This window comes from Fusarium oxysporum, chromosome II (genome assembly GCF_013085055.1).
Source record: "Fusarium oxysporum Fo47 chromosome II, complete sequence".
Classification (NCBI taxonomy): domain Eukaryota; kingdom Fungi; phylum Ascomycota; class Sordariomycetes; order Hypocreales; family Nectriaceae; genus Fusarium; species Fusarium oxysporum.
Window position 1 is genome coordinate 1,380,380 of NC_072841.1, and position 22,798 is coordinate 1,403,177.

The following is a 22,798-nucleotide window of genomic DNA, read 5'->3' on the forward strand; positions in this document are numbered from 1 at the left end:
CCCCCCCAAAAAGATTTGGAGCTATGATGAAGGACCTTTTGAAGATCTCAAAGTCTCAATCTTAAGACAGTCTCGATGATTTTACTATTATCTTCTCGACCACGACCGATGCGATGATACGAGACCAGCTAATGCTGGTGAATTTACCCAGCCATGCATCGAATCCCTACACAATTTCGAATCCGCCAATCCGCATATACTCGATACATCAGGACCCTCACACAACACAGATCTCAATATAATACGGAATTGGCGCCAGCACTTACGAGAATATACGAAAAAGATGATAGGCTGATTTCTGACCGAGAAGCTGGGGGTGGGACGAGACAGCATAATCTTCAACAAGAGACTTCACAATGGCCGCCAAAACCCGAATTACCCTTCCCGCTGGGCATTCGCCTGCGTGGAAGCGAACAAGATACTCCCTCGGGCCTGAACTCTGATTTGGATGCCATATCCTCTTGGGAGCGTCGCATTCTAACGAGCCGTCAGGATCGCGGAGACCAAGGAACTTGGAAGACGTTTCTGGAGCTTCAGGACAGAGACCAATCGCATCTCTTAACCAAAACTGGAGCTCTGTTTCTGCGTGATAACATCTTGGAGGCAGCGTTGACGAATTCTGACCGGATGGAGGAGCTTTTCAAGGTCGCTGGACAACTTCTAGAAACTCACGATTTCAATTGGCCTGAACTATACCTGAAAGTGGTTCATTTCTATTTAGCACACGCGGATTACGAAACTGCATTGGGCTGGCATTTCAAACTCATGCCCATGTTCCGTCCTGATCTGGATAGCTTCGGTGCTCTGCTGGCAAGTTGTGCCATCGACTTCACTCCCAAGCTTCAGAGTACTTTGACCAAGATATACGTTTTCAGTCCATACCGTGAGTTGTACGACTATGTTGTGCCGGCTCTTTTCGAAAGTGGCCAGTCACATGCCGCGCGTGTCTGGAGAAAAAGGTTCAATCTTTTCAATGACCATCCCAAGTCGCCTAAGTCCATGCCTTTCTTGGATTTTCTTTCCCACTACTTTTCCGCAATCCAGCTTACGAAGGAAGAGCTGGCAGTACTCAATGGAGACACCAGCGTTGGTGATGGCGTTGGTACCTCTGTACGAAAGGATACCCGATTGGAAACGAACAGTAGTTTTTTCAGCGACAGGTTTACAGCACGATGGTTCGCCAGCTCGTGGACTTCTTCAGAGTTTGCGATCAACCTGATGCATAAGATTGGCCTCCGCACAATTAGCTATTATTCGTTACAATCCATTGCGTTGAGAGAAGATGACGCCCATGGAGTTGCTGATCGCCTGAAACAACTCCGAAAGTTAGGGATCGAAATTAGATCCGGAGCCTATTGCAATGCAATCATCTCCTTCGCTGAACGAGGTGAGGACGACTTGCTCAGAACCCTTCTACACTGCGATATACACCCAGAAGAGTTTGGGAATCCGGAGACGCGGTCAACGCTACTTGCGTCTTCCGCTCAACGGCAAGATTGGGGCTTAGAGCGATTACTCCAAGAAGTTGAAGGCGTGGCAGCTACTCCAGGACCAAGTAAGGATAACATCATCTCCAAGGATCTCAATAAGCACCTGAGTATGGCTCTATCCATGAAGCATCTTGCGAAAGTCAGGAATGTCGTTGATAGGATGGATAGCCTGGATGTTACCATGGAGCAGAAGAACTCGAAAGCACTTCTAAGCCGTATCTTTGAAGACATATGGTACCATCCAAAGCTCACCAGACAGGGCACGCTTGACCGAGCTATTCACCTCTCGTTGCGAGTCGCACGACATGGGGTTGCCGTTCCTGTTCGGTACTGGCAAATATTGCTCTATAACCTCGGACGTCTGGGACGTTTTAATGATCTAGAAGGGCTAAGTTATGAGATATGTGAACTCTACAGGCCAGAGCCAGGGGGTTTGATACCCGTGCATCGGCAGGACCAGCCCCCCAAGCCTGATAGCAAAACCAAAGAGTTGAACGGGGAGTCAGAGACTTGGTCTGAATACTATTCCTTCGCCGATGGGAAGAAGAAAAGGAGCCATTTTAAGGAGGAGTTCTGGAGAGCCGAAATAGGCCCATGCCAGAACGAGACAAACCCCAAACAGAAATATCACAAACGTTCGAAGAATCGAAACGATCCCAACTACGCATTTCGTATACCAGCAGATCTGCCATTCACGAACAGACAACACCCCATACAGAAGATCTTCGATATCAGTCTGCAGCGCGCCATCGTTCGATGGGGCTTTGATCAGACCTTGGCGCAACAGCCGATTCAGCCTTCTCTCGCAAACACCAAGCCAGTGGGGATCGCAGACTTCGACCTGGCCTGTGGTGTTCGCTTGCTGGCTGTGCTGAGAGACAAGGGTGTCTACGTTGATCCCCAAATAGTGCGAAGTACAGTAATAAATCGTCTCGCAGTGGCTCGATTGCCCATGAGACCCAGGGCCAGGGCGAGAGACGATAGGGAGCTCTCCCCAGCGAACATGAAGCGGCTGGTGGAAGGGGCCTGGGGTTCTCAGATTCTCCCCAACGAGGCGCAATTGGCGTCGGAGATTGAGAAGCAAAAACCTAAGTTATGGAAGAGCTATCCTAGGCTTTTCGAAAAGAGTTATGATAACGATGATCGTATTTCTTCTAAACCACACGCCTCGAGGACCAAAGAGAAAGACTGGTTCTAAATAGAATAATAAATAAAAAACGAGCAGAGAACCGTGACTCCAAACACATCAGTGACATGTCCCATTACTTGCTTTACATTGTATTGGTACATGTGTTTAATAATTGCTGCCTCTCTATGCCCGCGCGGGGATATGTCAAGGGAGACAGCGGGTATCCCTGAGATTGCCATGAAAAAACACCTCTACCCATGCTTCTTGGGTTTGATCACCAACAGAATGATCATGCCAAAGATTATAAGAATGAGGAGGAGAATGATCTTGCGCTTGGTCGTCCTCCGCTGGTAGCCAGAAGCTACAACTAGCTCCTTGTCAGCGGCTTTGACATCAGTGTTCATGCGCTCAACATTGTAGTCGATACGGTCCAGCATTGTGCCCTGGTCGATGACCATGTTCTGGAGATCTCGAAAGAGGTCAGACAGTTCGATAATGCCTTGAGCAATATCCTCAATCTCTCGTTCACGTTGAGCAATCGCAGCATCATTAGAATGGAGCACTCTTTGCTGTTGGGTTGCTTGGAGTGTCGATTGTGAAAAAGATCGATCTGCGTCAGATTCTTGAAGAGATGGGTCGAGATAGGAACCTGGCTGGGGTGTACCAGATCTCTCACCAGGACTCAAACCGCCAAAGCCACCCATGCCACGAAGCTCTGGGAGTCCAAGTTAGAATATACCGGGAAGAAACGGGGGAGGGGGGGCACCAACTCTTTAGATAAGCACTCTGTTTCTTTCTGAAGCTAGCGCTTGCATCTTGAACTCGAGCAGCCAGCGAAATTTGTATGTTCTTGGCCATGGTCTCCTCTGCCCTTGTGATGGTACCTGCGTGCTGTGATTCCCGCACCATTTGTTCGATTCTTTGAATGCAGCGATGGCAGTCATGAAAACCCTTGGTGATCTCTTGTGTAAGCTTCTCTATTTGCGCTTCCTCGGCCCTTTTAGCGTCTTCGTCATTGAAACCAGGTAGCACATGCTTTTGGTGTAGCTTCTCCAAGCTCTGGCCCTTTGTCGCGATATTGGCAAGCAAGTCTGTGATCTCATCCGAAACATCAGCCCATCGAGGGGGCAATAGATCCATCTCAATCACGGCATCGCCATCGTCTTCAAATGCGCCGGCCGATAGAAGGCCGCGACGATCGTCGTTCGCATAGCTGCTGGTATAGGTGTCGGCAAGGGGACCAGAAGCAAGGGCGCCTGGTCCATATGGTCTTCGCTGTGTAGGGTGATGCGCGTAAGACTGCCGGTAGGAGATGTATCTTTATTTGCAAGCTGCGTCAGCATATGGGCTCGTTATGTGGAGGTGAAGCCGACAACTATAGACAATGACAGGTAACAATGGGCGTCTTACAGGTTCGTGCGGTCTCGCCACATGGCGGACGCAAATTAGGGGCTGAAGCTATCGTCAGGCGCGGCAATAGAATGAGGGTTTCGACTAGATTAAATCGCGAGTGTGAACGTCATAGGACGAGAGGCGAGGAAGGTATTGTCGTCATGAGTGAGAAGATCGCAAATAGAGTCGAGATGCGGGTTGAGGCTGATAGCTGGCTTCCGCTGGAGGCATTACGACACTGGACCACTTCCGTTGGCTAAAATGACAGGGGAGAGTGTCCCCTTCTAGTTCTGTTTAGGTTCACCTCACGGCAAGTACCTCTACCACCTTGCCTCCACTAAAGAACAGAGCTCTTTTTCTTATAGCGGTATTACACTATTCCTCAAAATCAAGCTGGTTAACGGGTATTGGATCTCAAACTTGACTTTTTATTCGAAAAACTTGTAGTAATAACTTGATAAACTGCAGAAGCCATTCAAATTATCAGCTCTTTTCTCTCCCGTTCTAACAATGCTTCAACAAAGGCCGCTCGCTCCCTGCAGTTGAAGCATCACTCCAGGACAAGCCGCACAGTGTGCTTGAGCTGCCATGACAAGGTCCCTCCCCCTAATTTCAGGATCATCGGCCCCCTGAACATCCAAAACACAGTGCATTGTCTCTCCTTTGTTAGTGCATGTACCATTTTCCTGCCTTAGGTACCGACTTTCCCCTGATCTTTGGGTCTCCCCACGAAAGCTCCAACCAAACCCGTGAAACGAAAAGGTCCGACACTCTTGGCTCAAGACCCCGCGACCTCAGAACTTGCCCAAGTCATCTTTCTTCCTTCTCGTGCGATCGACATCCACCTTTTTTACTATCACAACCGTTGCTACCACATACATCCAACATGGTGAGCATGACCTGTCCGTTCCTTGGTTGCGCGACCTACCCATCAATCAGCATTTGCTTTACCGCCTTGTCCTCTGGCGTTATCGCCAATGAGCATTGACCCCGCGGCTCTGTTGAGAGGGGCTGCAGCTGATGTTCTGGTGATGCCGTTCGAGAGTTTGAACTGACAACTTTATTTCTATAGGCCGACTCACTTACTGAAGAGCAAGTCTCCGAGTTCAAGGAGGCCTTCTCTCTCTTTGTAAGCTATCCCTCTTGTTTCGCCGCTTGCCTCGCCGCGTCTTGCTAGAAGCTGTCGCTAACCTCTTTATGTAGGACAAGGATGGCGATGGTGAGTGATGCTCCCCTTTCCGCGATGTTTCTTCGTTGGCCCCGTGCGAAACCCAAATCGATCCAGCAAAGCATCAGACCACTATAACTCTTTACATCTCTTTCTATGCGATATTCTTAAATCGAAAACATGAGCTAAACGCCTCGCTCTAGGCCAGATTACCACCAAGGAGCTCGGTACCGTTATGCGCTCTCTCGGCCAGAACCCCTCCGAGTCTGAGCTTCAGGACATGATCAACGAGGTTGACGCCGACAACAACGGCACCATCGACTTTCCTGGTGCGTAATATTCCAAGACGATTAGAGGACGGTCAGTACTAACCCTTGGGTAAAGAGTTCCTCACCATGATGGCGCGCAAGATGAAGGATACCGACTCTGAGGAGGAGATCCGCGAGGCTTTCAAGGTGTTCGACCGTGACAACAACGGTTTCATTTCTGCTGCTGAGCTTCGACATGTCATGACCTCCATCGGCGAGAAGCTCACTGATGATGAGGTTGATGAGATGATCCGAGAGGCTGACCAGGACGGCGATGGCCGAATCGACTGTGAGTTGCTTGAGATTAGATATATAGTACCAACGTCCAGTTACTGACAAGACTATAGACAACGAGTTCGTCCAGCTCATGATGCAAAAATAAGAGACAATATTCTGATACCTCATCGACCAAACCTTCGGTCCTGCTATCTCTCGCTAGTCGATGAGTAACGAACACGCATGGCATGAGGAGGGAACTGGTTGAATCTTCTTTACTTAGTGGCAAAACTGCAAGCGAAACGAAGGGCATCTGGGACTGGTTGGACTGAAGTTGTGGAGGGTAATCGGCTTGCTTCCCGTGTTACTTGCTATCTCTGTGGCTTTTGTGCCACGGACTCTGCCTTCATGGCTTCTAACAACTGAGCAATTTTCCATTTGGCCCGCGAACTGCATATTCGTGCCGTATATGTACTGTTATCAAATTTGTGATTGTTACCATGGCCAGTCCGCATATCAACTGATGGCCATCCAATGGCTTTGGTGAGGGGCAACGAATGGGCGGCGGGCGGTCTGGAAAACGTGCCCGCCGTTGGAGCCAATCTTCTCGCTGGGGGCCATGACATGGAAGAACAATCAGCCCTACAGCCCACGGGGCGGGAGCCTGGAAGTGTGGCTTATCGAGTATAATGCATGTAAGGGTATCTGCTAATCCAGGGCCTCAAAGGCTCAAAGCATGTCCAGCCTCTTTCAACATGAACATGACTGCCGAAACTATAAAACACGATTGACATGCATGCTCCCTCGCCGCGAATGGTCAACTCGAGCTGCCCTCTTGATCTTACTGTTCAGGGGCAGGATCCGCTCATAGGGACTCCTTTGTTGAGGGAGCCAACCCTTGAAAGCTTGCTGAATATGAGTGGCTCACGGCTGATATAAGGCTCCGAAGAACCAAAGCCCAAGTATTTAGCTAGACCAGTTGGAGAAGGCAGCCGGGTCAGCTTAGCTTACATGGCTATGCCACATCGTCTAATTATATTGCAAGGGAGCTGCTAGGTTTGACCCCACAGGAGTACGAGCTGATTCTCTCCAAAGTCTCGAGATGTTTTCTGCCATTTAAGGGTTCGAAAGGGGCTGACGGAGAGGGAAATGTGGCATTGGCCAGTCAAGGCAAAAGAACCGAAAAGAGTTCATAATCCAACGTTTGTGCTACGTGAAACCGCATTAACAACGGTTCTGTCCAATTTAAGGTATTGAAGGATGAATGCCAAGCAAGGGAAGCATTTACAGGTACAGTAGGTAATTAATGGGAAAAAGGACCCTGTTGCTACCATACCAGCAACCTACTGTAGGTACAGGATGTCAGATGCCACACTCGCAGGATTCATCGCTATTCGTACGGCGCATTCCTTTACGTGTTAGTAGGCTAGTGATTGTAGGCGTAGACCGCCCGCCGCAATTTCATGTCGTATTTTCAACTGGACAGAAGAAACGAGACAGCTCTCAGCCACATAAACTGACACTTGACACTGATTTCAGACATTTATGCGCTGAAGATTGAGGGTTTATTTATCGACTAAGAATCAGAGCCATTTGCCCTTTTTCTGTTACTCCCCCCATCCCGTCCTGTCCCTTCGATTCCTTACCTGTAGCCTAAGGTACCTACCTCTCGCTCTAATAAGACGGAACGTGTCTAGACTCGGCCTCGGGCTTGAATGAGACTTGCTGTTGGTCCCCCTCAAGTCGAGACACATCGCCAATCTTTTTGACAGCTCCAACATCAACGCCTTTGAACTTACCTCAGCCTTTTTCCCGTCTTGGGCCTGCGATGTGAGGTCCCAGATCACGCCTCAGTATCTTCTCTCACCTAGACCCTGTGCTGCTTATTAGCAGTCCACTAACTATCTACACAATGGCGGGTCCCCTACGGCGAGGCCGTCTCTGGATTGGTGTCGCCTTCATCTGGATCTTGTGCTTTTGGTACTGGTCAAATTCAGACTCTGGCTTCAAGCTGTTTGGTAATGGAGATCCTCTTGCTGGAAAGGGCGCCACGGCCTGGACCCGAAGATTACCTAAATATCCTATTCCCAAGGAGAAATTAGCTGCCTTGCCAAAGATCACCGGAGATGTCAAGGTCCCCAAGATTCAGGCTACTACTCCGGTCGAGAGCGCCGCGGCCAAGAAGCTGCGACTGTCGCGATTGGCTGCAGTCAAGAAGAGTTTCGAGCACAGCTGGAGCGGATATTCCAACTATGCCTGGATGCACGACGAGGTGACCCCGTTGACCGGCAAGTCCAAGGACCCCTTTGGCGGTTGGGCTGCCACTCTGGTCGACGCCCTCGATACCCTTTGGATCATGGACATGAAGGACGAGTTCACAAAAGCTGTTGCCGCTGCAGACGGTATTGATTTCACCAGGAGTCCCATGGCAACTATCAACATTTTCGAGACCAACATTCGCTATCTTGGTGGATTCCTGTCGGCATATGAATTAAGCGGAAGAGCTCATCCTATCCTCTTGAAGAAGGCTATTGAGCTGGGAGACCTGCTCATGTGCGCCTTTGATACACCGAACCATATGCCAGTTACTCGATGGGAATGGAAGAAGTGAGTTTTCCTCGACATTAATCACGTATTGACATTGTGTCTAACATGCTTAGATCTGCTTATGGCCAAGCTCAGTCTCCCTCGCGGGAGGCTCTTGTTTCTGAACTTGGCTCCTTGAGTCTCGAGCTCACTAAACTATCTCAGCTAACCGGCAACCCGAGATTCTATGACGCTGTCAAGAGAATTGGAGACCAGTTTGAGTCTACGCAACTCAACACTCGTCTTCCTGGAATGTGGCCGGTAGTCGTTGATGCTTATACGCCAACCTTCCATGCTGGTTCAGACTTCACCCTTGGTGGTATGTCTGATTCGCTGTATGAGTATCTTCCCAAGTGGTATCTTCTTCTCGGCGGCCAACTCGAGCAACCACGTCGACTATACGAAAACTTCATTCCTGTTGCCATCAAGCACCTTTTCAAGCGAGCATTGACACCTTCGGACAAGCCGGTCCTCATCTCTGGAGACTATCAGGTAACCGATTTGCCAGGCGAGCAACCCAAGTACACCTATGTTGCACGAGGCCAGCATCTGACCTGCTTCGCTGGCGGTATGGTAGCAATGGGCAGCAAGATTTTCAACCGCCCAGCCGATCTCGAGATCGCTTCCCAACTCACAGATGGATGTATTTGGGCTTATCAGGCTACACAGACGGGACTTGGACCTGAGATCTTCAACTTCATCTCGTGTGGCGGCGTCGATGCTAAGGACTCGAGCGATTGCACCTGGAACGAGGACCGGTGGCTCAAGGCTATTGAAGAGCAACACGCTCCTGACTTCAGGGCACCGCCGTTGAGAGGATCAGACTGGAAGAAGCCCACAGTTCACGACGTGATCAAGAAGCACAACCTTCCCAAAGGTATGATCGACGTGAGCGATGCACGTTACATTCTCCGGCCCGAGGCCATTGAGTCCATCTTCATCATGTATCGCGTCACAGGAGATGCGCAATGGATGGAAAAGGCGTGGACCATGTTCGAGACGATCGAGAAGGTGACACGAACTGAGATTGCGGCTTCAGCGATAGACGATGTCACCAAAGCAGAGCCTACAAAGATGGACAGTATGGAGAGTTTCTGGTTGGCAGAGACTCTCAAGTACTTTTACCTCATCTTCAGCGAATTTGATGTTATCAGCTTGGATGAGTGGGTGCTGAACACGGAAGCACACCCTCTGAGTCGTCCAGATGTAAAGTAAGATTATTTGTGGAGGACGGATGTGTATGGGAAGGAAAAGGTTTAAAACACTGTATGAGCGGTTCCTGTGTGTATTCCTAGAGTTATAATATCATGCGTGTACGAAGAAACAAGTATACTTATTCTTTTTTTTTCTTTTAATGATGTTTGTATTCGTGCCTTATGGATTCAATGAAGCTTATTTCATATTTAGTGATGACTAACGCGGTACGTACTACCAAGCAAATCTAATTCCGCGTAGGCCTGCTCTGTGCCCCACGTCCCGTCTGAAAGGTGTCCGCCGCAACGCAAGCAGAAGTACAGCACAGCACAGCACACACCGTCACTGACACTGACCTGTAACTTGACGGCGCAACTCGGTTTCTCTTTTATTCAGCTGCCTTGAGTAGGCTCCGACGAAACCTCCCTATTCTGTCCTCCGCCTCGACACGCATATAAAGCAACAGTAGCTCATTGCTCTATCCCAGGGCTGATTGAGCTTCGACGAGCCCCCATCGCTTCCCTCACAACCCCTGGATAAGCATCAACCAGACGGCCCAACCGCTGGGTCTGTCCTCCCAAGATGAGTTCCCGTACGGCACCGACGAGCTATCCTCCGCGATCTGATCAGTCAGAGGCTTACCTTTACTTTTGCTCGGGATAGTCAAGCAGTTTATTCGAAATGTGCGTGCGGCCAAGACGATCGCCGACGAGCGAGCTGTCATTCAGAAAGAGAGCGCTGCCATCCGCGCCAGCTTTCGAGAGGAGAGCCACGATCCCAACATTCGGTGGGTTCAACAGTTCTATTGGAGGGATGGAGATACTGATGCATAGGCAGTCGCAACAATGTCGCAAAGTTACTCTACCTGTTCACCCTTGGAGAGCGAACCCATTTTGGACAGATCGAATGCTTGAAGCTCCTCGCCTCCCCTCGATTCGCCGATAAACGTCTGGGACACCTGGCTACAAGTTTGTTGTTGGATGAGAATCAAGAAGTCTTGACATTGGTTACCAACTCGCTCAAGAAGTACACTTCTCCTAACGCCCTTTGAATCCAACATCTGGTTGCTGACTTTGGTTTAGCGATCTCGGACATTCCAACCAATATGTTGTTGGACTTGCTCTCTGTACGCTAGGAAACATCGCCTCGATTGAGATGTCACGAGATCTCTTCCCCGAAATCGAGACCCTTGTAGCCACAGCCAACCCATATATTCGAAGAAAGGCGGCTCTGTGCGCAATGCGCATATGTCGAAAGGTTCCAGACTTACAAGAGCACTTCATTGACAAGGCGACACAGCTTCTGTCCGACAGAAACCACGGCGTCTTGCTCTGCGGTCTCACCCTGGTGACAAGTCTCTGCGAGGCAGACGAGGAGGAGGGCGGAGAAGAAGGAATTGTTGAAAAGTTCAGGTCTTTTGTCCCAGGACTTGTCAGAACTTTGAAAGGGCTCGCTACTTCAGGTTACGCACCCGAACACGACGTTACTGGCATTACCGACCCCTTCCTGCAGGTCAAGATCCTTCACCTGCTGCGAGTCCTGGCTGTGGGTGATGCAGAGACCAGCGAGCAGATCAACGATATCCTAGCCCAGGTTGCTACCAACACCGAATCATCCAAGAATGTTGGAAATTCCATCCTGTACGAAGCTGTGCGCACGATTCTCGACATTGAGGCCGATTCTGGATTGAGGGTGCTCGGTGTCAACATTCTGGGCAAGTTCCTCACCAACCGCGATAACAACATTCGATACGTGGCTCTCAACACCCTGATCAAAGTTGTCGCCATCGAGCCCAATGCTGTGCAGAGACATCGAAACACCATCCTGGAATGTTTGAGAGACCCTGATATCAGTATTCGCCGCCGAGCTCTGGACCTGAGCTTTACCTTGATTAACGAGGGCAATGTTCGAGTGTTGATTCGGGAGCTTCTTGCCTTCTTGGAGGTTGCCGATAATGAGTTTAAGCCAACAATGACCAGCCAGATAGGTATCGCCGCTGACAAGTTTGCGCCTAACAAACGATGGCACTTCGATACAATGCTCCGGGTTTTGTCTCTTGCCGGTAACTACGTCAAGGAGCAGATCCTATCATCATTTGTTCGCCTTGTCGCTACCACCCCTGAGCTACAGACGTATGCGGTTCAAAAACTCTATATCAACCTTAAGAAAGACATTACTCAGGAGAGTCTGACGCAAGCAGGTGCTTGGTGCATCGGCGAATATGCAGACGCTCTGCTCAAGGGTGGACAATACGAGGAAGAGGAGCTTGTCCAGGAGGTTAAGGAGCATGAGGTTGTCGACTTGTTCTCCTTGATACTTAACAGTGCATACGCCACACAAGTGTCCACAGAGTACATTGTGACAGCCTTAATGAAGTTGACAACCCGCTTCTCTGACCCAGCTCAGATTGAGAAGATCCGAAGGATCCTGCAATATCACCAGACCAGCCTCGATATCGAGATTCAACAGCGAGTCGTTGAATATGGCAACCTCTTCAGCTTTGACCAGGTCCGACGTGGAGTGCTCGAGAAGATGCCTATTCCTCAGATCAAGGAGGAGTCTCGTGTTCTTGGACAAGCTCCTACAAAGAAGAAGGCCGCCAACAGGAAGTCAAGAGTCATCAAGCCAACAGAACAAGACCTCCTGGATATTATGGACGCGCCTGCTGCGTCACCAGCTGCTCCCTCAACGACAAACACTGATCTCCTTGCCGATATCTTAGGTGGTACCTCTTCTCCTCCTCCATCTGCCTCCTCGCCGCCTCCTCAGCAATCCAACGTATCGAACATCATGGACCTATTTGGCTCTGCCCCCGTGCCATCTACAGCTTCTCCTACCCCACCTTCATCGAACCTCGACCTCGTGTCTCCCGTGTCGTCAGCACCTCAACCTCAGGCATCGCATGCACCTGCTGGTATTCCCTGCTATAACGCGAATGACCTTAACGTGACATTCCAGATCCAACGCAACGCGGAGGGTATGATTCAAGCCACCGCAAAGTTCATCAACACTTCTGGTTCAGCGAATCTCTCCAATGTATCTCTACAAGCTGCCGTTCCCAAGTCTCAGAAGCTGCAACTGCTGAGCATCTCTTCATCGGACCTCGGACCTGGGGCTGAAGCCAGCCAGATGATGCGAGTGTCCGGATGCAAGGGGGTAAGTGTCATTCCCAATCCCCGGCAAAAGAATTTGATATACTAACGAATGTTTTAGCCTCTGCGTCTGCGCTTGAGGATTGGATATACGCACCCAACTGCTGGACAGGTCATGGATCAAGTCAACTGGACAGAGTCGTCCTAGATATGTTTGGTATGACGATTTACGGGACAAAGAGGCATATGGTGCCTTGGAGAAGGTAATGTAACTCGAGGTTATGGACTACAGGAGCTGGACTTGGAGAAGATAGAATTCTAAAACGGATGGTAAAGCATTGTTCTTTGCAACAAAATTTTATGCAATAATCAAATTCGCCGAAGCGTGCAATATCATCTTCGTTGTCTCTAGGAAGATGTAGGTGTGTACTCTGTAGGTTGTCGCCTGACTCAGCTTTTGTGAGTTAATGTCAATGGTAGTCCACCCCACTATGACATGCACATGCTAACATGAGGCCATCGACTATAATCGCCCCTGGACAGTTTTATGTGAATTCATGCCTCTCAAACTTGCAATCATTAGTCCTTGTGTCTCTTTATCGGGTCGAAGATTCGGACTTGTTGCCATCAACCTCATAGCCTTCTGCGCGAGACCAAAAGCCATGTCGACTCAACGCAGTGGTCATCTAGAAAGGACAGCTCAGGAGCCACGAGATGAGGTTGGTTCATATCAATACAAGTTCATTGCATAGCATTGACTAATCTTCGGTGAGTTAGAGTCATCTGGATGTAAGACTTGAGCATATAGATCAGGTGAATGAGCGAATTAGGTTGTATCGTCTCAAACTTGAGTCGGGGCCAATCAAGGTACATACAGCATATCTCATATTAATTCCAATTCTTTCGCCAGGAGGAATGCTGACAATATCTAGTTCTTGGCCGGTCAATGGCTCGATACATACATCCCAGGGAACCCCAAACCAGGCGGCTTCACACTCACATCTACACCTCGCGCGGCTTCCGATCCCAAGTCTCCCTACCTGGAGTTAGCAGTACAAGAATCTCCAGAGAACCCTCCTGCGGCATGGCTCTGGCAGTCACCGTCCGATATTACTGGTTCCAAGCTACAGGTGCGTGTTGGAGGAAGCTTTGTCTTCCCGCCATCTGAGATACCCCTCAACGACATAAGCCATGTGGTGTTTGTTGCGGGCGGCGTGGGGATCAACCCACTCGTCAGTATGATGGGACATATAGCTGAAGAGGGATACAACCTTGAGGTCAAGGTTCTCTACGCTAGCAAGTTACCTGCGCAGGGCCTCAAGGGTGTTCTTTTTCTGGAGAGAATCAGAAAATGGTTTACAGAAAAGGAACTTATTGGTGACTTGAAAGTGTTTACAACAGGGATATATGACGGGCATATCGAGAGCCGTGAACTTGATGTTCATGAAAGGAGATTCACAGTTGAAGACGTGAAGGAGGCTATGGGTGAGAAGAACAATAGTGTGGTATATGTCTGTGGCCCCGCGACGATGACGGATGAAATAGTTGATGGCTTGACAAGAGACGGTGGGATGGACAAGAACAGAGTTATGCTTGAGAAGTGGTGGTAGGAATCGGCAGCATAACATCTGTGGATGGATAAGTTCCAGGGTCACGACAACCACGAAACTTCACAGGAATCAGCCCATCATCTATATATAACATCTGTTTGGAGTTCACATCTGGGAACTGCAGATGAAAGAGCCCATAATGTATCTGTTTGGTTGCGCCTTGGTATCGTTACAAAACCATATATATAGTCACCAGCACCCATCATTTATGCGTCCGTATTGTTGACCCAGTTCGGCCGTTGCTATTGTATAGCGTGTACCATGTTTCGATGGGGTCCCCATTTAGGAGAAAAGGTCCTCGGCCTTCTGTCGTTGCTTCGATCTCCCTCCTCCAAATAGCTCCTTGCCAGTATTGGTGCTACCAAGCTTAGTAGGGAACAATTCGCGTGCGTTAGCTGAAGCAGCACCCTTAATCGCAAAGCCCTCTCCGCTCCCCTGCTGGCTCGCCATGCCGCGGATGTTGAATGAGTTACCATCGCCTCGTGCATTGGGCACAGAAACAATCTTGGGGCGATCCTCATCCTTGAGGCGGGCTGATCCTATCGCTCGCTCGAGGGTATCCAAGTTTCCTCCACCAAACTGCTTGATCGACTTCTTGGTCGGAAACAACTCCTTGGAATTGTTACTGCCTGATATGCGATCCTTAAGATCCCGCGCTCGCGTTCTGTTCCCAGATGAGCTAGCCCTCTCACCCATTAGATCATCGCCGTCGTTATCGCGCCTGGGAGATGCAGATCGGTCGCGTTGTGTTTTCCGGCCTGAAAACAATTCCTTGCCTTGATTCTCGCGGGCATATGAGCGTGGTCGTTCCTCTATGTCTGAGTCGCGTCTTCTCCGTGTTGGGCGAGGCGCATCATCGTACATGCTGGCTTCGAACGTCTCAACGTCATCGTCAGAGGCGCGTCGTCGCCGGCCCTCGCCACTCCTATGATAGCCATCGTCACGATCCCTGTACCTTGACCGGTTTTCCTGATTCCTGCGTCGTCGCTCCTCGGGGTCGTGCTCAGGATGAAGGAGGTAATAGCGGCTGCGTAAGGCAGCACCAACCTCTTTTTTGTCGCTTTGTATGGCAAATCTCACCTGGAGAGAAATCTCTGGCTTCCCTTCAAAAGGCTTCGCAGGCAGAGTCTCTCCAATTGCCAATGCTGTGGCATCTGCGACGGGAACAGAGCTCAAGGCAACAATTGCATCGCGCGCCGTGGGTTCAGAAGGAAAGAGGAGATTGGCGGAAGAATCGTCAATCCACTCGATTCTGTCGACATCGCCGAAGTGAGCCTTGACGTAGGCTTTGATGTCGGATGTGTGTAGAGAGTCGACACCCTTGATGTGGATTTTTGTCGGGATGAGGGTCTTTGAGTCGTCGGTCGGAGGTTCGTCTTCGGCCACCTCGCCAGGCTCTTCAGGCTCGTCAGGTTGCTGAAAGGGAAGTCAATTTCGGATGGCAGCAGTCTGACTGTTAGTCAAGCTTACGAGAATATCATCGCGACCGACGTCGAGAATAGGTGCGTCGTGAACCGTGTCGACGGCATCGTCCATCTCAATATCGAGATCCATGGTCCGTCAAGATCTGAGGTGTGTTAAGTATTGGAGAAGGTGTTATGTGACTGTGGATGGTGCGTGGGCAGTAACTTTGTGTTCTGAACAGTGAATCATACAAGTCAAAGAACGCGCTGATGAAAGAGAAGCGGTTGAAAGAAGAAGTAGAGGCTGGGAGAATAGAAGAAAAGATGCAAGTATACAATTGCGGTTTACGGTTTTGAGGTTGATGTCCTCTACAAGAGACCCCAATCGCTGTTGCATGGGCCGATCGGAGCTGAAATGGCCGGCTCCGCCGCCGCTAGATCTACAGCAGATATCCCTTGAAGTCAATTACGATGGAAACGCTCGTATGTTGCCAAGCCGTGATAAAAGATTACGACATAAATATACATTCTCAGCAATCTTGAGCTAAACATCTTACTCATTAATCTCATATAACAACTACGGTAGAGGCCCAATATCCTTGTTGCAATGTAACAACCTCTTCATAAGTCAGCAATCAACGGATCTAGATGTGCTAACGCCTCACACTTCCCCGAAACGGGAAACGCAGAGTTCAAGCCCCCACAAGCCATCCGTTAAGTGACAATCTAGACTACCCTATAAAGACACGGATGTAAACTTACACTTGACTCGCGGGGCATCAAGGTTTAAAGATGATGTACCTAGGAATAGATTATATTGGATCAATATGAAACACTTGTAAGCAAAATCAAGTTAATAATATTGCCTCCAATGTCTCTCTCTGATCTCGAACAAGAAAGTGCACAATGTCAACAAGCTTCACGATGGTCTTGGTCACTCCCTCCATATGCTCGCCCTGAACAAGTAATGAAGAATTGGGATTACCTTGCCTAATGCCTCCCAACTGTAACGGCATAAAATGGAAGTCGCATATTAACCTGCAGAAGGAGTTATGGGCATAAGGTATGCGACTAGCCGTGGCTGACACGGATAAAATCGAGACGGAGTCCTTTCCCACAACAATGAAGCCATTTCCTCTCTACTCTAAGTTATGCCCTCACGGTTTGTCCATCTCCACGTCATTGATACCAAACGAACTGCTTCTCTCGCCGCCACTACTGTATGAGGAAAAGCGAGACAACTCATATTCGAAGAACAGATCTTACAATTCATGACCTACTTACTGTATTATCTAATCCAGACAGCCAGGCGCGTGCAATTATGAGACTCACGTCAACCATCACATCCTTGATATTCCACGAATAGCCAGAATCCTCTCCATCCGCACCAGAGGCTGAAGCACATTTGCCAGAGGGTTGCTGTGATGAGACTCGATAACCTTCCGCGGATTTTCCTCCTCCCAACACATCTAAAACCTGAAGAACTGCACGATCTCGAAGAACGAATCCCTACATTGACCTATGACATCAGAGAGGCTGAGATCGTGGTCGGAAAGATATCGCAGCAAAGACGCGCCGAGTTTGAGCTGAGAAGGGCAAAATTTGAGTTTGCCTCTGTAGAGGAACCTCAAAAGGAGAGCCATCAAGTTGATTCTCCAGTTGTGGCGGATGACCCGGGTGGTAGCCCAGATCCTAAGCGGAGGAGAATCAAAGAACAACCCGAAGTTGGGACAGACATAGTCAAGGTTGTTAAACTTTCATGGCTCCTAGACTCGTGGGAGAAGGAAGAACTCTTACCCGTGGACCTCTACTTGATCTTCCAGTGTAATCGAGTCTTGCCTCGTGAGACAACACCTGCACCTGTATTACCGAAAGGCTCTACTTCACCAGCTAGTAGTATTCTGGAGCGTGCCCTTCTTGAGCAGAAAGCGCAGTCAACAAGCACCTCGCCATCTAATCAGCACAAAAGGCGTCATGATGTCTCGACAACAATATCGCAAAATGCACCCAGTCTCCTTCATCAAACGACATCGGAACACGACATCACACTGCCCGTGATGCCCGAGTTTCTGAGAACCACGTATTCGTGCCAGCGACCGACATATATGAACCCACCGAATGAAGCGTTTGTGAACATCCTCACTGAGATAAGGACCATTCGTCAACTTCGAGAGGATGAGGTTGGCGTGAGAGCTTACTCCACATCCATTGCTTCGATCGCTGCGTACCCTTACGCACTTAAGAATGCCCAAGGTGAGTATTGCTATCTTGTTTGGTACCACTAGCAGCTAATAATTCACTTAGAAGTCGCGCGGTTGCCAGGTTGCGGTGATAGAATCGCCGAACTATGGCATCACTGGAAGGAGACAGGCGAATCAGTGGAAGTACGCGAGGCCAACGCCGACCCTAAAATCACAGTCCTCAAGCTCTTTTACAACATATGGGGAGTTGGGGCTGCCACCGCCTGCGACTTCTATCGAAAGGGTGAGCACGAAAACGAGCTTCCCAAACATAAGAGAAACTAATGATCTTTAGGATGGAGAGATCTAGATGATCTGGTCGAGTTCGGCTGGAACACGCTCAGTCGTTCGCAGCAACTTGGTGTCAAATATTACAACGAGTTCTTGCTGGGGATCCCCCGAGACGAAGTCGCGACCATTGCCGCTGCAATACTGGAACACGCCCGCCTGATTGACCCAGGATTTGAGATGGTCATTGTGGGTGGTTATCGGCGAGGCAAGCAACAATCTGGTGATGCTGATGTTGTTTTGAGTCACCGAAATGAGAACAAAACACTGAATGTGATAACCCAGATTGTCGTGGCCCTCGAAAAGGCCCAACTCATTACACATACACTGACACTGTCGACTCACAACTCTGATCGAGGACAGCGCCCGGTATCATGGAAAGGGGAAAAGTCCAACAGCTCAGGCTTTGACACACTCGACAAGGCTTTGGTAGTTTGGCAGGACTCCAGCAAAAAAGATGCACCGCATCGACGGGTCGATATCATTATCAGTCCGTGGAAGACAGTGGGCTGTGCAGTACTAGGTTGGAGTGGCGGCACGACATTCCAGAGAGATGTTCGACGCTATTGCAAAAGAGTCAAGGGATACAAGTTCGACAGCAGTGGAATACGACGCCGGGCCGATGGCAGATGGGTTGACCTTGAAGGAACCTCTGGAGGCGATGAAGCCCCTGATATGGAAACAGCAGAACGGAGAGTCTTCGCAGGGTTGGGTCTCCAATGGCGGTCACCTGAAGAGAGATGCACTGGATGAGTATGAGCCAGTGTCATTGAAGTCGATCCACTGTCGTTTCTGGAAAAAGTCAGACAATCGATATTGTCATATTGATAGGTAGTCATCATTCATTGTCCAGCAGTTGGCGGATCATATGGAGTGCAGCACCCTGCGGAGTTTTGGCTTGTACCTGCATTGGTAGCTGCGGAGTTTGGTTTTTAGGCCCATATCAATTACGCCAGCTTTCAACTTTCAACCTCACACCCAATGAATCGGATGATCCAATTATGCCGACGGCATTGAAATCCGAAATCTGATCACGGTACGAAAATCAAGACTCGGGGATTACTCGCGTCATCAAATACGTGCGTATTTGAATTCGGTTCGTCGGGCGGAGCGGATCTCGCACGCATAAGCGATACTCCGAGGCTGAACAAGACTGGATGACCTGTCTTATGCAGACAGTATTTACTGTACAGAATTGACATGTTTTCCCGCAACTAGGATTAGAACCCTCCGATTCTGCTTTGGCCATGGCATGGACTCACGAGACAACTAGAAGAATCGGTGGATTGTTCCCCCAGGTGGAGCTAACCTGACTCTCCCGGACACGTTAGGTCCGTTCCGTTGGTAGTTTCATCCCGTTACTGGGAATCCATTAATCACTATTTAAGACCAAGGCGCCAACCACACCGTGACAAGACCATACCAACTCAACTCTTGCCATTGCCCATCTATCTACATTCAGTTTCATACTCCTCCGTAGTTAAATCATCTCTCTCCATCATGTCTCTCGTCCTTGAGCTCCCCGCTGAATACGGGTAAGGGACAATCCCACTGTCTCGACCTCAACCTCAACCTCAAACAACTGACACTCTTCCTAGCTTCGTCCTCGTTGCCGCCACCTCCACCTTCTTCATCAACACTCTCCACGTTCTCCTCACTAGCAAGGCTCGCAAGCGAAGCGGTATCAAGTATCCCGTCGCCTACGCTTCCAACGAGCTCGCTGAGAAGGACGCTGAGGCCTTCAAGTTCAACTGCGGTTCGTACCACCCACCACCCACCCAACCCAAGTCTCAAGTACTAACTCTCTCTTCTACAGCCCAGCGCTCGCACGCCAACTTCACCGAGAACCAGATCTCTTTCCTTGGTGCTCTTCTGATCTCTGGCCTTCGTTTCCCCGTTGCCTCTGCCGTCCTTGGTGCTGGCTGGGCCTTCTCTCGTGTATTCTACGCCATTGGCTACTCTGCTGGTGGCCCCAAGGGACGCATGGGGTATGTAACACCTACTGAGGTGGTCTCCATCTTGTGATATTTGCTAACTTGATCAACCTAGTGGCTCAATCGGCTCTTTCCTCTGCGATACGTCGCTCAAGTGCATGGCCGCCTATACCTCCATCATGTTTGCCATGGGCAACTAAATCGGACTGACGGACAAGTTTTGGAGAAGGAAAAAAGAAAAAAAAAAGTAATATATGCATGATATTAGTTTCTGTTTTACTTAACTAGACCTGCCACGAATTCCCCATCGTTGCTATTTCCTGCTTTTTGCTGTGACCATTAGACGCCTGCGGTATCCGTCCATTACATGCAACTTGACCAATTCCAAAAAGAAAGAAAAATCATAATGCTCAATCGTAAATCTCATACCAAATCCTTATTCAACACCTTCCTGCATCCCGTACAAACTCACATCAGCTTCACCTTCGAAGCCTTCTCCTTCTCAGCTCCTGTCCAACGGTCGGGTTTTGCTCAGAATCTTGGACCGGCTGATTTTCATGCATCTCCACCTTGTCATCCTCTTCAGCCTCAGTAATGGACTCGATGCCATTGTTACCCAAGAGATAGTCTCCGTAATACTTCATCGCATTGAATATCTCTTCTCCTGTTGGAACAATGTGCTCTTTGGGAAGCAGGAAACCGTAGCTGCCGGTATCTCGAAGCTTGAGCTGGTAGCTGTAGTGAGCTCGCATTTCATGATAGAACCAGTCGACAGCTGATCCGCCGCCAGACTCGATGCGAGACCAGTAACGACCACCGCTGAATTCCCGTGCTGAGACCGCACCCTCACACGCCGATGCAACCGTGTACGACTCTCCATTTGATAGACGGATAGACTTCGCAATACCTGCGGCAAGCTCTTCCAAATTCTCCAGATTGGGAGGGTCGACGGAGCAAGTGTAAGAGTAAGGATAGAGAATTTGCTGAGAGTATGAATGTAAATCAATCAAGCCGACAAATCGAACGTTGTTGTTCCAGGTTTGGTTCCGCGCCCAATCGGCAATGTGCACCGCTTCAACGGCCTGAAAAGGCTTCTCTCCCCCATAACTCTCAGAGCATGGGTCCCGTTGAACCTGTGAGCCATCCCACTCGTACCCGTAAGCTCGGTCCAGGTCCAGTCCACGGCAAAACTGAAGGTTAGTCTGTTGTCGTGTTTTGCGCCAGAGCCGATCGATATGCCAGGTATACTCGAAACCATCAGGGTTCGCGATTGGGAGGAAGACCAAGTCGAACTCGTCCAATAGCTTTGTGATCATCCGTTCTTTACCATAGCTAGTGATGAAGGACCATGCCAGGTAGTTGACAGTACTCGTTGAGATCCATTCGCGAGCATGAGAGCCGCCCATGATCATGATTGTTTTGCGCCGAGGCGCATCCGGTGCTGTGTTCGGGATCCCCACTCGTAGGGCAGGTATATCGCGGCCTTCGTATGACTTGCCGATGTTGATGTACTTGACATAGGACGGAAACATAGCCTCAAGGAGACGCATCCATCTCATCACGACCGGCAGAGACTGGTAATCCTGGAAAAAGAGGTTGTCTCCAGGCGAAGAAGCGACTTTCAGGACCGGAGGGGCGGGCTTAGGATCGTAATAAGCTGGGTTTCCTCCGATAGGCAGTGATTTATAGACCGCGGCGGCCAAATCCGGGATCAGAATCGAGTGCGATGCGTGTAGTGTCTTAGGAAGCAAGCTCAGCAGAGGTCGAACCTCGTCAGCGTGTAGGCGGATGTCGACATAGTCATCGGTAAAAGCCCAGACATCGAGAAATAGTCGAGCAGCGGCATCGGCAAGGGCTCCCTCTTCGTGCGAGGTAGTGACGTTGAAGCGGAGGACCAACTGATTGAGGTATTGTGCGCGTAGTTGATTGATGACGGGCGGCGGGGTGTTTTTACTTGGATGACGTCCGAAGACTGTCTCGATAGCCTTGTCGCGAAGTTTAGAAAGGAAAGGGAAGAGTCGTTTGTTCGCGTCATTATTGTTATTCTCGTTATTCTGTAAATCTGGGACGGCACGATGTGTATCGATGCCAGCGGCGTGGGCGCTGGAGGCCTGCAGAAGCAGCAGACTCGCTGCCAGTAGAGGCAACCTCATCTTGAGTCTTATAAGAGAACGCGCAGCCGACTCGATCAATTGATACTGATTGCCTGAAGTGGCCGGGATTGGATGTGGAGGACTATCAGCCCTCAGCTGAATATTTGATGAGTCTGTATGATGGATGTAGCGACAATTATTAAAGATATGAGTGACGATGTCTGAAGATTACACTGCCTCTAGTTAGCTTGGATGATAACGCACGCAACCTGACGCTTGTCGCTGGTTTATGTGGGTCCGACGTCGAAGTTATTGAATTGGTCCATCCATTGAGACAGGCAGTTTTTGGCAAGGCGCATTGGAAGTATCAGAGTTAATAAACCAAATAGAACAATACTGAATTTTAAGAAGGCAGTCGAATTTAACAAGTTGTTTATGCTAATATGTAACGGCATTCTTAAATGCTTAATTCATAGTACGAAGTGACACAGAAATATACATTGGGACCTCATATATTACGAATCATTTCCAGCTTACAACTGGTAGTTACACACAGTTATAAACACTATCAAGGACGCTCTGAACAAGAATCAATGATAAGGTAATGTTGCTGCCGCTGACAGTTGGTTACTAGACCAAAGGTAAGCAGAAATCG

The 22,798-nt window shown here is 49.4% G+C and overlaps 9 protein-coding genes across 9 annotated transcripts; 6 read left to right on the plus strand and 3 right to left on the minus strand.

Annotated features, from left to right (window-relative positions):
* Window positions 1-8: 8 nt before the first annotated feature.
* Window positions 9-2,676, plus strand: FOBCDRAFT_154288 (uncharacterized protein; the record flags this gene model as incomplete). Its single annotated transcript, XM_031172899.3, has 1 exon — window positions 9-2,676. A coding segment is annotated over exon 1 (2,523 nt), but the record flags the coding sequence as incomplete, so codon positions are not given.
* On the minus strand, window positions 2,627-4,316 carry FOBCDRAFT_214275 (t-SNARE). The gene is made up of 3 exons (XM_031172900.3): window positions 4,030-4,316; window positions 3,390-3,937; window positions 2,627-3,334 (listed from the first exon to the last, which is right to left on the minus strand). Exons 1-3 carry the CDS (start codon window positions 4,050-4,052, stop codon window positions 2,871-2,873), a joined length of 1,035 nt encoding a protein of 344 aa, XP_031049685.1. The 5' UTR covers window positions 4,053-4,316; the 3' UTR covers window positions 2,627-2,870.
* A 443-nt stretch (window positions 4,317-4,759) lies between these two features.
* On the plus strand, window positions 4,760-6,245 carry FOBCDRAFT_214276 (EF-hand protein). The gene is made up of 6 exons (XM_059609377.1): window positions 4,760-4,900; window positions 5,084-5,140; window positions 5,215-5,230; window positions 5,383-5,508; window positions 5,564-5,776; window positions 5,835-6,245. Exons 1-6 carry the CDS (start codon window positions 4,898-4,900, stop codon window positions 5,867-5,869), a joined length of 450 nt encoding a protein of 149 aa, XP_059466715.1. The 5' UTR covers window positions 4,760-4,897; the 3' UTR covers window positions 5,870-6,245.
* Window positions 6,246-7,615: 1,370 nt separating this feature from the next.
* On the plus strand, window positions 7,616-12,783 carry FOBCDRAFT_236547 (glycosyl hydrolase family 47-domain-containing protein; the record flags this gene model as incomplete). Its single annotated transcript, XM_059610085.1, has 7 exons — window positions 7,616-8,310; window positions 8,364-9,500; window positions 10,025-10,075; window positions 10,118-10,270; window positions 10,321-10,509; window positions 10,566-12,639; window positions 12,697-12,783. 7 exons carry the CDS (start codon window positions 7,616-7,618, stop codon window positions 12,781-12,783), a joined length of 4,386 nt encoding a protein of 1,461 aa, XP_059466716.1.
* Window positions 12,784-13,237: 454 nt separating this feature from the next.
* FOBCDRAFT_287887 (uncharacterized protein) lies at window positions 13,238-14,326 on the plus strand (the record flags this gene model as incomplete). Its single annotated transcript, XM_031172909.3, has 3 exons — window positions 13,238-13,294; window positions 13,353-13,442; window positions 13,508-14,326. 3 exons carry the CDS (start codon window positions 13,238-13,240, stop codon window positions 14,183-14,185), a joined length of 825 nt encoding a protein of 274 aa, XP_031049694.2. The 3' UTR covers window positions 14,186-14,326.
* On the minus strand, window positions 14,327-15,947 carry FOBCDRAFT_14059 (uncharacterized protein). The gene is made up of 2 exons (XM_031172910.3): window positions 15,656-15,947; window positions 14,327-15,601 (listed from the first exon to the last, which is right to left on the minus strand). Exons 1-2 carry the CDS (start codon window positions 15,737-15,739, stop codon window positions 14,468-14,470), a joined length of 1,218 nt encoding a protein of 405 aa, XP_031049695.2. The 5' UTR covers window positions 15,740-15,947; the 3' UTR covers window positions 14,327-14,467.
* Window positions 15,948-16,920: 973 nt separating this feature from the next.
* Window positions 16,921-18,869, plus strand: FOBCDRAFT_287889 (uncharacterized protein; the record flags this gene model as incomplete). Its single annotated transcript, XM_031172911.3, has 3 exons — window positions 16,921-17,841; window positions 17,893-18,072; window positions 18,124-18,869. The coding sequence occupies exons 1-3, from the start codon at window positions 17,013-17,015 to the stop codon at window positions 18,867-18,869; spliced, it is 1,755 nt and encodes a 584-aa protein (XP_031049696.2). The 5' UTR covers window positions 16,921-17,012.
* Window positions 18,870-19,448: 579 nt separating this feature from the next.
* On the plus strand, window positions 19,449-20,312 carry FOBCDRAFT_214287 (uncharacterized protein). Its single transcript, XM_031172912.3, has 4 exons — window positions 19,449-19,651; window positions 19,715-19,872; window positions 19,933-20,104; window positions 20,166-20,312. Exons 1-4 carry the CDS (start codon window positions 19,617-19,619, stop codon window positions 20,248-20,250), a joined length of 450 nt encoding a protein of 149 aa, XP_031049697.1. The 5' UTR covers window positions 19,449-19,616; the 3' UTR covers window positions 20,251-20,312.
* Window positions 20,313-22,434, minus strand: FOBCDRAFT_214288 (uncharacterized protein). The gene has a single exon (XM_031172914.3). It carries the CDS (start codon window positions 22,201-22,203, stop codon window positions 20,530-20,532), a length of 1,674 nt encoding a protein of 557 aa, XP_031049699.2. The 5' UTR covers window positions 22,204-22,434; the 3' UTR covers window positions 20,313-20,529.
* Window positions 22,435-22,798: the final 364 nt, after the last annotated feature.

Excerpts from the sequence above, each read along its gene's own strand:
- FOBCDRAFT_214275 (XM_031172900.3), bottom strand. The coding sequence starts at position 4,052 with ATGTGGCGAGACCGCACGAACCT. Across the intron at positions 3,938-4,029 it reads TGGCGAGACCGCACGAACCT|ATACATCTCCTACCGGCAGT; the intron begins GTAAGACGCCCA and ends TTGCAAATAAAG. Across the intron at positions 3,335-3,389 it reads ACAGAGTGCTTATCTAAAGA|AGCTTCGTGGCATGGGTGGC; the intron begins GTTGGTGCCCCC and ends TTGGACTCCCAG.
- FOBCDRAFT_214276 (XM_059609377.1), top strand. Across the intron at positions 5,509-5,563 it reads CGGCACCATCGACTTTCCTG|AGTTCCTCACCATGATGGCG; the intron begins GTGCGTAATATT and ends CCTTGGGTAAAG. Across the intron at positions 5,777-5,834 it reads CGGCGATGGCCGAATCGACT|ACAACGAGTTCGTCCAGCTC; the intron begins GTGAGTTGCTTG and ends ACAAGACTATAG.
- FOBCDRAFT_14059 (XM_031172910.3), bottom strand. The coding sequence starts at position 15,739 with ATGGATCTCGATATTGAGATGGACGATGCCGTCGACACGGTTCACGAC. Across the intron at positions 15,602-15,655 it reads TCGGTCGCGATGATATTCTC|CAACCTGACGAGCCTGAAGA; the intron begins GTAAGCTTGACT and ends CTTCCCTTTCAG.
- FOBCDRAFT_214287 (XM_031172912.3), top strand. The coding sequence starts at position 19,617 with ATGTCTCTCGTCCTTGAGCTCCCCGCTGAATACGG. Across the intron at positions 19,873-19,932 it reads GGCCTTCAAGTTCAACTGCG|CCCAGCGCTCGCACGCCAAC; the intron begins GTTCGTACCACC and ends TCTCTTCTACAG. Across the intron at positions 20,105-20,165 it reads GGCCCCAAGGGACGCATGGG|TGGCTCAATCGGCTCTTTCC; the intron begins GTATGTAACACC and ends TGATCAACCTAG.
- FOBCDRAFT_214288 (XM_031172914.3), bottom strand. The coding sequence starts at position 22,203 with ATGAGGTTGCCTCTACTGGCAGCGAGTCTGCTGCTTCTGCAGGCCTCC.